The sequence below is a fragment of the Pleurodeles waltl genome, chromosome 10, assembly GCF_031143425.1.
Source record: "Pleurodeles waltl isolate 20211129_DDA chromosome 10, aPleWal1.hap1.20221129, whole genome shotgun sequence".
NCBI classification, from domain to species: Eukaryota; Metazoa; Chordata; class Amphibia; order Caudata; family Salamandridae; genus Pleurodeles; species Pleurodeles waltl.
The window spans coordinates 180,810,484-180,824,638 of NC_090449.1; the positions used below are offsets into that span (position 1 = coordinate 180,810,484).

The window sequence follows — 14,155 nt, forward strand, 5'->3', positions numbered from 1 at the left end:
AAACGTTTTGAAAAGTTAAACTTCCAAGAAATTATTTCCAGTAATATCATGCTCCAGGTGTAATCGGTGCACTAAATAGAGTAGAGGGCACTCCCCCTCCCCTTCAGGCACCTGTGAGGTGTAGCCTCTCCATCCCAGGCACAGTCACAATAGACATTTATGGGTACCCCCGCTGCTCTTGCCCCACTCAGAACAATAAAATGACTCGCAAATCTTTATGTAGGACTTGTATAGCCCTCACATACAGTGACAATGGTCACAAATATTGCACGTCTCTTAAATATTGCTGTGTGCACTATCGCGGTGTTTGCTGTTCTGTTCAAATTTGTGCAATAAGTGTGGTACAAATGAGGACACTAGGATACTCGCGCTTTGGTAGTTGTAAACAAGAGGTACACAAGAATGTATAAACCGCTGTCTCCCAAATCAATAAAACAGGTACTCTGAGAAGAAAATGTGGGCAAATGCAAAGCACATCTTCAGACATATACAAGAGCTTCCATGATGGTCAGATATGAGATGCCCAGTCTTTGACTCACAGGGACACTAGGAAGCGTGATTCCCCTCTGCCTTCAAACACAGCTGTCAATGAATGTCCTCATGCTGTTCAGAGTACAGAGGAATAGTGCTGTCCTGAAAAGTCTCACCCTGCATCCACAGGAACTAAGCATGACGTGCTATGACTTGCCAAGTCCACAGAGGCAGAAAATGAGAATAGGATGGCTTATACATGCATCACAGCACAAAGGCACACCGTGGGCATTTCAAAATGCACAGTTCATTGCACAGAAAACAGTCTGAACAGAACCAGTACAGCTCTTCCATTCTCAGTCCAACAACAGATCAACTACACTAAGCCAAAAGCCACTCTTCACAACCGCCCTATAGCAGCACCTCCTACGTAAAATCCAATTAAAAAAAAACAACTTACATGTCTATTTTCTTCTTCGGTGGGAACCAGAACTAAACACAGTGTAAAAGCCCATGCCATTGTTTTAACCCACAAATTGGTGTCAACCAGTAGGAGATCTTTTGGATTAGACTGACCTCCTTCAGCAACAGCTCACATGCTGCACCAACCACACAATGACAAACAAGAAGCTCGATTAGGGGACTGTGAAGTTTACACTTTCTACCATCACTGACCAAGCATGGCAGTTCAATGACGACCATGTTAGGAATTGCATGAAGTACAACATAATGGCAATAGGACAAGAGTCCCAATGACGTCTAGAGCAGCCATAGTGAGTTTGTACCATTTCACTGCAAAATACTGGCAATATTACAAATATGGATTCAAGGAGCTACTAATACCATGCATATTTTTTTAAACATTTTTGTAAAAAGATTACTTTAGTCAAGTTTCTGTGTTGCACTTTGGGGAAAATCAGGCCTTTGTACAACGTGCAAGGAAAGGTAAAGAATCAACAAATCACGAAGAAGCATATATCCTTGTATCACAAATACATTTTGCTAGATAACATTTTCTAAAATCGCAGGCTCTTGTACACCTATTGCAGACATTTACTGTAGTCTTTGTATTTTGCAATATTTTTAAATAGCTCTAAAATATTTAAACCCCTTGTTCCCCAACAGATAGTATTCTCTGCCCTGTAGTCCTTCTCCACACCAACTTGTACTCATTTTACACACTTTTTAGTTAGTCTTATTGTGCCATACACTGTGCTCTGCTGATTTTGTTAACATGTTTTAATTGAAAATATTTAAGAGTATTTGTTTTTTGTTATTATTTTGCAGCAAGTTACACGAGTTAACTCTATACCTTGTTACCCACATGTACAGGTGTTATGATTTAAATCCCTCCCTGAATACATACAATACCTTGAAATCATAGCGGGATCCCTGCAGCTGCTCTGGTGCCGCGTACAGACTAGTACCGACTCCCGAGGTACGTGTTGAACCTAAACAACAAAATCGGTTATTAAGAAAAAGGATTTGTAAAATGTATAACTTTGTCTGACAGACTTTAATAACGTGAACAATAGGGCACTGTTTTCAAAGGATTTCTTTGGCAGAAATTTGCATCCACATGGCAGAAATCAGATAGTTTGGTTAATCAACGCCCGCATTATGCACGACAGTTTCAGAAAAGATTCATCAACATTTTCAAAATTAACGAAATTACCCTTTATATTGTCTGTTTTTGACCAGGGCACCGTTTCATCCTGTATGATATCTCTACAGGCAAGTCCAAAATCTCCTATTCGCACATGTAAATCTGGCCCATGTAAGAAAACATTTCGTGGCTGAAAAGAGATAAACCGGCACATGTAAAAATCATATGCCACTTAGAAGCTTAATAAATGTGTCATGCGTCAGTACATTTTTATTTTAAAAAAAACTCTAAATGAAGAGTTTCTATTGGTGCAAGGCAATTTAAGTTACAATAACATGCATGAAAGAGAAGTAAAGATAAGCTTCGTAAGGCTGCTTTAATTGCCTGCTGCAACTCAGTTCTTCCAAAACGAGCAAAAACTGGCAAACCCAATAGGTCTCGCCTATGCAAGAGCTATTGGCTTTGCCAGAACGTATTAGGCATGTTGTACACCAGCATGGCTGCTGCTCAGCAGTAAAGTGGAGCAGGGTGTTGTAGAATGGAGTAGTGTGTAGTAGATTAGAGTGAAGTAAAGTGGCATGGAGAGAACTGTGTAAAGCGTCAGTTGGAGTAGTGTTGTGGAGTTGCAGAGAGCCCAGTAGAACAACACAGATTGGAGTATTGTAGAGCGAAGTACAGTGGTGCAGAACAGACTGGCGTAGAGTGCACTGGTTTTGAGTTAAGTGGTGTAGAGTGCACTGGCATACAGTGTGGTGGCGTAGAGTGGTGCAGAGTAGATTGCAGTGCAGTAGTCTGCAGTGGTGTGGAGTACATTGTTTCAGAGTAGAATTAAGTGGTATAGAGTTGAGTGGTGAAGGGTAGAGTGCAGAGATGTAGAGCAGAGAGATGTAGTATAAAGTTGCAGAGTGGAGTAGAGTGCAGTAGCGTGGAGTACAGTAGAACAGATTAGAGAGGTGTGGAATGATGGAGAGTGAAGTGGTGCAGTAGTTTGGCACAGAGTTGAGTAGTCCAGAGTAAAGTGCAGTAGCATAGAGTACAGTGGCGTAGAGTGGTGCACAGTAGAATAAATTGGTGTAGAGAGGCGTAGTCTGCAGTGGCGGCGAGTGCAGTCTTGAAGAGTAGTGCTTTAGAGTAGTGCAGAGAGCAGTGACGTAGAGTACAGAAGTGTAGAGTAGAACAGAATGGCATTGAGTGCAGTCAAGTATGGTGCTGTAGAGTATAGTGGTGTAGAGGGCACTGGTGCAGAATATTTGATGTAGTGCATTGCTTTTGAGTGAAGCGGTGTAGAGTGCACTGGTGTAGAGTGCAGTAGCATAGAGTGCAGGGCGCAGAGTGGTGCAGAGTGCAGTGGCATAGGGAAGAAGAGGCATACAATGGCATGTACAGAGCAGTGGAGTGGCTTACAGTACAGTGGTTTAGAGTGCAGTGGCATAGGGTGGAGTGGTGTAGAGTAGATTGTTTAAAAGTAATGTGGAGTGGTGTAGTACAGGGTAGAGTGAAGGAGCATAGAGTAGTAGCATAGAGTGCATAGGCTTAGAGCGTTGTGACAGAGTGCAATGGTGCAGAGTCAAGTGGCGTAGAGCTGATTGGCGCAGAGTTGATTGGTGCACTGTAGAGTGAAGTGGCTTAAAGTGGAGTGGTGCAGAGTAGAGCGGTGCATAGTACAGTGAGCCAGAGTGGAATGCCACAGAGTAGAGTGGTGCAGCTGAGTGGCGTAGAGTGCAGTGTGCAGAGCAGAATGGCATACAGTTGTGTAGAGTGCATTGGTGAAGAGTGCAGTGGCATAGAGTGGCTCAGAGTAAAGTGACAGACTGCAGCAGAGTAGTGTTGCAGCGTACAGTATAGTGGAGTAGAGTGCAGTGGTGCAGAGTAGATTGGCAAAGAGTGTATTGGTTGTGAGTAAAGTGGTGTAGAGTGGAGAGGTGTAGAATAGAGTTGTGCAAGGGTAGATTGCAGTGGCATAGAGTGGACTGGGGTGGGGCAGAGGGGAATGGGGCAGAGCAGATACAGTGCCATAAAGTGTAGTGGTGTGGAGTAGGATCTTTCAGAGTAGAGTGCAGTGTCGTAGAGTGCAGTGGTGCAGAGTAGTTTAGAGTGGCTTACAGTGGATTGGAGTACTCTGAAATGGTGAAGAGTGGAACAAAGCAGAGTAGAAATGGCATAGAGTGTAGTGATGTTCAGTGCATTGGCGCAGAGTGCAGTGGAGTGGTGCAGAGTAGAGTGAAATGGCATAGAGTGCAGTGGTGCAGAGAAGAGTGGTGTAGAGTTCAATGACAGAGTGTAGTGGGGGAGAGTGAAGTGGCGTAGAGAGATATGGTATAGAGTGAAGTGGTGCATTGGCAGAGTGTAGTGATACAGAGTGGAATGATGCAGATTGCAGTAGTGTAGAGTTCACTGGCAGAGAATGCAGTGTTGCAGAGGAGACTGTTGTATAGTAGAGTGGCATAGAGTGCACTGGCATGGAGTGTGGTGTAGAGTATAGTGTTGCACAGTAAAATACAGTGGTGTAGAGTAGCAATGAAGTAGAGTGTAGTGGCATAAAGTCTGCAGAGAATAGTGGTATAGAATGCATTAGCATAGACTGCAGTAATGCATAGCAGAGTGCAGTGGTGCAGAGTACAGTGGAGTGACACAAAATGGAGGGGCGCACAATGGAGAGCCTCTGAGTGCAGAGGCAGAGAATTGATTGTTTCACAGAGTGGAGTAGTGCATAATAGAGTACAGTGGTATGGAGTGCAGAGTAGATTAGAATGACAGAGTGCACATGTACGGAGTTGAGTGGTAGAGTGGAGTGCATTGGTGTAGAGTGCAGAAGGATTAAGTGCAGTGTTATGGTGCAGAGTGGATTGGTGTAGAGTGCAGTGGTACTTTGCGGAATTATGTGGGGTAGAGAGCTTTGGCATAGAGCGGTGTAGAGTAGGGAGGCAGAGTGAAATGGCGTAGAGTGGAGTGGTGCAGATTATAGTACAGTGATGGAGTGTGAATAATGCGGAGTGGTGAAGAGTACACTGCAATGGTGCTGAGTGATGCAGAGTAGAGTACACTGGTTTAAAGTGAAGTAGCAATGGTGTGGTAGCATACTGCGATTACAGACAACACATCTTCAACTGAAATGGCTATAACATTTCCACAGACATACAGTGTTAAAAAGTATGCAGTGCACAATGTGTGGAAAAGTCATCACCTTCTAATTCTGGTATATTCTGAAATATCTGCACAGTTAATTTTCAGACATGTGTGCTAGCACAAAATAACATTGTACAGCCTTCCTCAAGCATATCCCAGTAGTCAGCATGATTGTTGCACAATTCTCACTTTGAAGTCAGAAAAAGAAAAGTAAACACCAGGCCCCTGTGAAGACGGAGCCTGACATTTGACCACTGTCTTTGAATACACAGAAAATGTGAAAAGAACACTTTTTAAAGATCTGTTTATAGAAACAGAGCACTGGCGGAACAATACAAATAGGATTTGGGCAATGGAAGGTGCAAACTCAAGCTGGACAGCCTAAAATACAGAGCCAGCAATGGGAAAGGAAGAAAATGCATTAAAAACCTCTAAGTCAATGGTAGGCAAAGGGCAGAATTGATTCACAGGGAAGCTTTCCGAATGCTCCCAAGATGATGTTAGCAAACTAGACAGCTGTGCTATCTGGTAGGCTTCGACCTAAAAATACACCAATGAACTTTCACACATTAGCTAAAATAAGCAAGGAATTAGCATTTACAGCTTAATATCTTGGTAGTGCTAACAATACCCCACGATATACCCAACTACAATGATATCTAAGACTTAGTCCATGTGTACTGTAGCTAAAGTCTATATCTAAGGCTAATCTTCCCTTGTTATCAATTCACAATACCTACTCCAGCACAAGTAAAAAAATGCCTCTCCCAAATCTTTTGAAATTGTTTTAAAACAACTCCTGGTATGTGTACTCCCTGCAAGCAAGAGCTAATGATGTACTGAGCAAGGAACTACATGCACGTAGTTTCAAATGCATACTCATCTACTCTTGTGCAGATACCAATGGACTTCAGTGTCCAACTACTATTAAAGCTAATAAAACAGATACTAATTATTTAGCTTTTTGAGTCTAAAAGTTAGAAAATGGCATGTAGCCAAGCATAAATTCAACTAAAGATCATCACATTTAATACTACCATTACTAATCAAGTACATGTTGAAATGAATTGTATCCACTTTATGGTTTGTCTTATTTGGTTGAAAGACCCAAAAAGCAGATTCAGAAAGCATAGGTTAGTAACACACAAGGTAAAAATACCTACATTGAAGCAAACTAGGAAAATATATTGAATTTGCAATAAATATTTTACAAGTCTTCTATTGAGCATTATAAAATGTCCAAGTGAAGTAACTCAAGGCCAAAGGGTGTAAGAAGAAAAACTGCAGTGCTCCTAGCATTGCACCACAATTAGTGCCTTGCAGAAGAACCATTCACATAAATTACAATATATGGAATGCATTTTGAGCTGATACTTTAACCCACAAGGTTATCCCCAGAAGAAGAACAAGCATGATAGGTTAGTTACAGTGGCATCACCATGGTTTTGAAACTCGTATGCAATCATCCCGGATTCTTTTGTTAAAGAATTTAAGTTCATACTTCTAGCCGCCGATGGTGATGTCGGTAAGGCTGTCTCAGATTATCACTAAGCCTTACATTGAAAACTTGCTCTAATTCTAACAATGGCAATCGTGCACTCAAGTATACAGTACACCACAACTGCGTACCAAAAAATCACAGTGCAAAAAAATCGAGAGGCTTTGGCGCCAATTGAAAAACTGTACTTACAAAGAGGTAAATAAATTAGCTTTAAATAATTATCACCACAATATAAAAAAGCCCATAAAACATATTCCTCATCAAATTAAATCAAGCAGGTAATTCCTCTAAGGCGTTATTTTAAGTTCTCAATACTTTGTTATATCCTCATGCCTGCTCCCAGGAGATTTCGCCGTCACAAGCTTTATGTGACTCCTTAGTGACTCTCTTTGAGAGAACAATTAATACAGTCTATCAGAAATTCCCAACAATTGCTGACTTAAACAGTGGACAGTATTTTTCTGCTCTAAGACCATGAATCCTGATGTCTCTCCTGCCTGATTCCATTCAGAAAGCATTGACTACTGCCAAATCAGGGTCTCGTTTAGACTCTTGTCCTCCCCGTATTGCTGCAGCTTTACCCTTTCAGCTTGCCCCCGCCATATGTTTGCTATTTACCTTGTCCATCTCTACAGGGACATTACCCCCTCTGCCTGGAAAACTGCTAACCAACAAAGAAAATCCAGTTTATAACTATGGATCTCTCAAACTATCGTCCCATCTCTTTGCTTCCCTTACTGGACAAGTTAAGGTCAAATAAATACCCAACTTATTGGTTACCTTGAAAAAAAAAAAATCTGGCTCCGTCTCAGTTGGGTTTCAGACCCACGCATAGTACTGAGACCACTCTAATAGCAGTTACTAACAACATACAATGCGCCCTGGACAAGAATATCCCTGCATTGCTCATTTTGCTGGCTTCATCTGCAGCATTCAACACTGTATCTATCTTAGGATACTGCAAATACTGCAAGAGATTGGCATATATGGCAATGTATTAGCAAGGTTCAAAGATTTTTTTTATCCAACTGTATCCAGACCATCAATCAAGGGGCCTATAAATCGTGATCATTTAAACTTGACAAGGGAGTGCCCCAGGCCTCATGCCTCAGCCCTACACTTTTTAACATCCATGTGCCTCCCCCTGCAAAGTTATTAAAACTTTTAGCTTTGAACCTCTGTCATTTGCTGATGGCACGCAGCTTATCTCTTCTGACAAATATCTGAATAATGCTAAAGTGAGTTTCTAAGTAGGCATGACTGCTATTGCAGCTTGGATGACAAATAACTGTCTCCAATTGAATGCCAATAAAATAGAAATTATGCTGTTTGGCAAGGCACAACAACTTTGGACTCCTGATTGGTGGCCTTCTGACTTGGCCCCTGCTTCAACCCCCAAATTATAGTAAAAACCCTTGGCATCAGCCTTGACCAATCGCTCACTATGAAAGAAAAGGTCACAACCACAATTAGCACCTGAAGGGTCTTTCCCCTCCTCCCACATTCTGTGTGGAAGACTGCTCCAAGCAATGGTTATCAGCTGCATGGACTACTGCAATGCTTTATTGGCTGTTCCAAGGAGACAGTCTTGAATTTACAGCAAGTTGTTCAAAATACGGCAGCTGGTTTTATCAACAATCTTCGTGTCAGGACAGCTTCTTCTCCTCTTTTACATTCCCTACATTGGTTGCCAATCCAAGAGAATTGTCTTTAAAGTATGCTGTCTCACACACAGGTCCTTGAATGGAGAAGGCCCAAGCTATTTATCCAATAAGCTTGTTCAGTACAGGCCAGGTAGACCCTTAGAATCAAGAGACTAAGCCTTGCTAATAGTCCCTTGTATTAGGAAGGCCAGATCTGGAGGAAGATCTTTTTCACATTTAGCCCCTCTGTATATGAATAAGCTTCCACTAGAGGTTTGGCAATGTACGGAGCATCTTAAATTTAGGAAACTTCTCATAACAGCATTGTCTGTGGCCCACTAGTACCATTTTCTCTCTGTAAACTGTACAGCGCTGTGACACACTTCCCGGGTGATGTGAATGCGTTACAAGTTAAATTAACATAATATAGCAGTAAAGAGTGCTTAAGATATGCACTCTCCCACTCCAGTTTCACCCGGGAACCACAACAAATTGTCTAAATCACATGCAATCAGATCTTGATACTTTGTATCTCCTGCCTCTTCATTTGCTTTGTGTGGCTAAGTAGGAGAAATAATGTGTGTTATGCCGCCATATAGTGGCATTTTTGCACCACTGCAGCCATGGTTAATATCTCTTGTGGCTGCTAATTGGCAAACAAACAGAACTGCATATTCTCCCTTTTTCCTGCTACCAGAGCCTTCATTGGAAGCTTTGAGAATGTAATCACAGTTACTGAAGAAGTTCTGGATCACTTATTGAGCAACGAGGAAGCTTTGAACCACTTTTTTTATTTTTTTAACTTTATCATTTTGCAGTAACGAAGTAACAAACAGAACAGATACTCAAAGAAATGGGCACAAATAAGGAACACTGTTTAGTATGGGGTCATTACATGAAGATAAACAGCAACAGGTATTTCAACAGTACCTTATGTTGTTAAGGCAAAACAGGACAGACCATAGAGAGGAGGCACATAAGACGTCATTTATCGCTGGCATGAGGACCGGATAGTATGCTATATATTGAGGGTGGACGAGCTAGTGAGCAGCATCCAGAACCGTCATATGTAACAATGGTCCCACTAGTCCGAATCAGTGCTTTCATGTAGCAGAAGGTAACCTTGACGTGACTGCCAAAAATCTCAGGGCGGGAAGCAGCAGGCTGATGCGAGGCATATAGTTCACTCGTAGTGTTACAATATGTCATACTGCGTAACCAGTCAGGATCAGAAGGACAGCGCTTACTGCCCCGGTGCAGGGCGATCTCTTGTTTAGCTAACAGTAGTGCTATAACTTTGAATCTACACAAAACCTGCGGCACATCAGTGACATACCCCAGCAAGGCCATCAGCGGGTCTGGAGCCAATTCTGTCCCAATCATCTCGGAGAGCTGGTAAAAATTGCCCTTTAATAGTCTCCCACAAGGCTGCTGTTCCAGGTCATATGACTGAAGTCAGCAGCAATACACTTGGGGCACTTGGAAGATCTGGACGGATCGAGTTTGGCCAATGCACTGGGCGAAGTGGAGCAATGTGGCAAGAATTTGTGTTGTATCAGTTTGTGTCTATGACTAGAAGATATGAGTTTAGTTTGGTACCAACCAAATAAACAAACTTTGATAGTGGTCTGTCCAACTCAAGCACTCACACCTCTCTGAGTTTCTTGTCACGAGAAGGCAGCACTACCACACAAGTATGGTAAAGCCTGGACACCAATCGCCACCCCTCCGGATCCATTATAAACATTGTCAGGGAGAGGGACTCTTCGGGAGCCAAGGTGTAAGAGGAGATCTGACCACCCAGAGCACTTTAGATGCGCTCTACAACAAAGTGATCCATAAGGGACGCATCGGCAAAGCAGGTATCATCCCCATTCGATAAAACATGCTTGTCAGGAAAGAGGTCGCCAAATGTATGGCGAATACCCAGCAGGAGTATGGAGAAGAGAGGCATCAAGAATGCCTGGTCGAGTTCAGGTATAGCTTAGATGAGACAAGCATCACAACAATACAAATGATAAACAAAGTGGCACTGAGCAGCTAGGTACTACAACTGGAGGTGTGGTACCCCGAACCTCCCTTGATTATGGGGAAGAACAAAAGTGTTCCAGGGTACCTGGGGTCTCCGTCCCACCCAAACCAGGCATATTAGCAGAGTTTCAAGCGTAGAGAAAAAGGCACTGGTAAGAGGGATCAGAATATTCTGGAAAAAATGTAAGAATCGGGGCAGAACAATAATTTTAGTAATGGTTACAAGACCAGACAGAGAGTGGGAGGTGACACCAACCCTCAATTTGTGTTTCGAGTGTGTCAACGACAGGGCTGTAATTCAGACAAATAACTTGCTCTTTATCCCGGTGCAACCAGACACCCAGGTAAGGAACCGGACCATCACGCATTTCAGGGGTTATGGGGATGCAAACAGCAATGTGAAGTCAGTGAGGGGAAAGATTTCAGTTTTGTTACAACTGATGACTAGACCAGAGAACTCGCCAAACTGGGTTATTTCTTGGATGATGGGGGCCATAATATCCGCTGGGTGGCGGATGAACAGTAAAACATCCTCTGCATTAAGGAAAAGAAGGAGTGGGCCAGGGTAGAACTGTAAGCCGCTATAAAAATGCTTTTCTTGGAGGTGACAAACAAGGGGGTGCAAGGCAATGATGAAGAGAAAAGGTGACAAAGGGCAGCCCTGCCTGGTCCCTCTGGTAACCTCTAAGGAGTAAGTGAGAGAGCCACTGGGCTGAATGCGAGCCTGTCGCTGTTTGTATAGTAACTTAAAAAGGGATATAAATCTGCAGGGAAGTCCCAATTTACGCACCGTTGCCAGTAGAAAAGGCCACTCGAGGGAGTCAAATGCCTTCTCCGCTCCGAGTAGGGCAACTGCAGCTGGCACATAGGGGGAAATCCTGTGGAGCATGGGGAACGCAATACGTAAATTGTGAGATGTGTATCGTCCCTGACCGAAGCCCGACTGGAATGGGTAGATAATTTGGTACAGCAGAAGGGACAACAGAGTCGTCAATACTTTTGCCGGTATCTTGGTGTCAAAGGTTTTCAGCTACAGGGGTCAGTAGGAGATGCAATGTAAGGGATCTTTACCTGGTTTAACTAGGAGCATAATAACAGCATCAAGTAATGTCGGTGGTAGCGCCCCTTTTTTCCAGGGATTCTGCATATACCTCAAGGAGCTGTGGGGCCACTAGTGGCTTGTATGCGTTTTAAAAACTACCTGTCAGGCCATCCAGACCGGGGTCCTTCAACCCATTGAGGACGTCTATCGCCTGTATAATTTCTTCTGTAGAGGTCGGATCACTGAGAAACTGAGTCCGTGACAGCTAAACTATAGCAATCACAGAGAGATAACCAGATATAGCAGCCTCATCTCGAGTACCGCGAGTAGGTTAAGGAGTATAGAGTAGCGAGAAAGTTCTGCCAGGAAGTTCTGCGTTGTCAGTGATTCTAAGCCTGCTGTCACACTGCAGGATGGGGATATAGGCATTGCTTCAATGGGGAATGAAGCAGATGCACCAAGGTGTGTTCCAGTCGCTCGTCGGGCCTTGGTGTACTTCCCAAGGCAACCTCTCGTTCCGCCGACTCCCTGAAATCGTCCAGGAGTAATTACAGACCATGTAGCTGCTGGGTGTGTGGGTCATCAATGAGTCCGAGCTCACTTTCAATGCGGGCCAATGTGTTCCTGATATCGCGCAAGCCTCCAGAGCATTTAGAAATGGAGATCCCCTGGATGTATGCCTTACAAGCCTTGCAAGGAAATCGCCAGTGTCACTCTAAACCCCCTCCATACAGCATCTTAGGTACCATCCGAACCAGGGAATAGTCAGAGAGTGTGCGCAGGAGATGACCTGTCTCTCCCAACCACGGGGGTGGCAGCACTCGAGAGCAGCCAATAATCAATATGGGACGTTGTGTTGTGAGGTGCTGAATAAAGTATAACCAGGGGTATTTGCCTACATCAGTCGCCAAGTATGACACAAAACATAGATGTCGCAAAGGGAACGAAAAACCCGAAGAGGGGCGTGGTTTACCACTAGGAACAGGGGATGTGGAGTCTAGCAGTGGGTCTAGTAGAAAATGTAGATCTCCTCCTATGATAAAAAGATCAGCATCTACGCAAACCCAGTAAAGACTTTGGGTTGTGAATAAAGTCGGGGAAGTCTACATTTGGGGCGTACATGATAAGAAGGAGTACACTCTGGCTGGCCATCATTCCTGAAACTGCCACATAAAACCGCTGTCATCAGTAAAGGGAGCCGCAGCATGAAAGGGAATGGATCTATGTATCAAAATGCACACTCTCCGGGAATAGGTGCTATAGCTGGACAAGTAACGGTGGGGCCTCATGAGGCTGCATAGGCACAGGAGCAACCGGGGAGAGGCGAGTCCCCTGCAGAAATGCTATTTTGATGCCATCGCGTGTAAGATAGTAACACTTGTTTGCCCTTGGTTGGTTGTTGATGCCCCTAATATTCCAGGAAAGAAATGCAAGTTCGACAACAGAGTAGAGGCTGTCATGTGCCATCACCTAACTTGGTGAAGAAATGTACGGAAGATGTACCTGCGGCTTGATATGTCCTGTTGTGACCAAAATGCAAAAGGAACCACTGATACAACATCATCAATAATAAAGAAAGATACAATAAGCAAAAACCTCAAAAGGAAACAGCAGTGCGGTATACACCAAGAGAGGTAAACAACGCTTCGCCATCTGAACCCCAATGATGTATGTTGTAAGACGTAGTAGCAGGGTCAGGACGGGTTAAACGGGTAGAAAGGGAAGTAGGCCCATTGGAGTTCAATGTTCAAAACCCCGTCTCCTCACAGATGCTGGGGTGCAATTATGTCCCGCAAGGGAGTACCCTGAATTATAGCGGCTGTATTCAGTCTGCGGGAACAGGTTGGCACTTGGAGAGGCCTGACAGTCCAAGGGAGAGGCAGTGGGTGCAGCACTGCAACCTGGGGATTTGTCCTTCCTATACTGCTTCAAAAGGTCAAGGCCTCTCTCCGAGCATCAAAGAAACGAGCCTTGCTGTCAACATTCTCCCACAGCCTGGACGGATAAAGCATGATATATGATAGTCCTAACTTGCAGAGTGCAGCCTGGCGTCAACATATTTGTGACGAGCATCCAGCACTGTTGCGGAGAAGTCTGGATAAAAGGATAGGTGGGCACCCTGATACTGCATCCGGCCCGCCTCACCCACCAAGTGAAGTGCTGTGTCCTGGTCTTGTAAGTTAAGAAGCTGTGCTATAATGAGGAGCAGCGGGGCGCCAGGAGCCGGTCGAGGAGCAAAGGGCATGCTCTACCACAAATGTGGATGTGAAATTAGGGCCCCCAAATAAGTCCGACAAGAGGCTTTCAACAAAGAGGTCCATGCACCCAGTGCCTGTGGATTCCGCCACTCCCAGCCAGGAAATGCAGGTTATTGCGGAGGGACCAGGCTTCGAGGTCCTCATTCTTTATGGTCACCAACTTAGGGATCTGTTCAACCTCCTACAGTCTTTCCTTCAGCATATTAGTCATCCCCCAGAGTTGAGATGCGTTCTTCAGCACTATCCAGGCAAACATTTTTGCAATCCACATGTTCTCAATGAGGGGATGGAAGGGTGTCGAACCGTGCACTGATGGCGCCAAACCCTTCATGGAACTCCACAATGATTGCCGCCATGTCAGGGATAGGCTCCTGGTACGTGGAGCCCCTCCCTCCATATTGGCAGGGGTCTACTATCGGTCTGTCTCCCCAGTACGTTCGAACAGCAGTTTGAGCAGTGTAGAATCTCCACGCACCA

At 44.2% G+C, this 14,155-nt stretch overlaps 1 protein-coding gene across 2 annotated transcripts in view; it reads right to left on the reverse strand.

The window, feature by feature from the left end:
• The window catches only part of EIF2AK1 (eukaryotic translation initiation factor 2 alpha kinase 1), a 339,056-nt gene that overhangs the window by 41,312 nt on the left and 283,589 nt on the right, over window positions 1–14,155 (reverse strand). For both annotated transcript variants that reach the window (XM_069210157.1, XM_069210156.1), the window contains 2 exons: window positions 2,147–2,267; window positions 1,843–1,922 (listed from right to left, as the gene is read on the reverse strand). In XM_069210157.1, coding sequence (XP_069066258.1) covers window positions 1,843–1,922; window positions 2,147–2,267 — 201 coding nt within the window. The remainder of the gene's footprint in view (window positions 1–1,842; window positions 1,923–2,146; window positions 2,268–14,155) is intronic.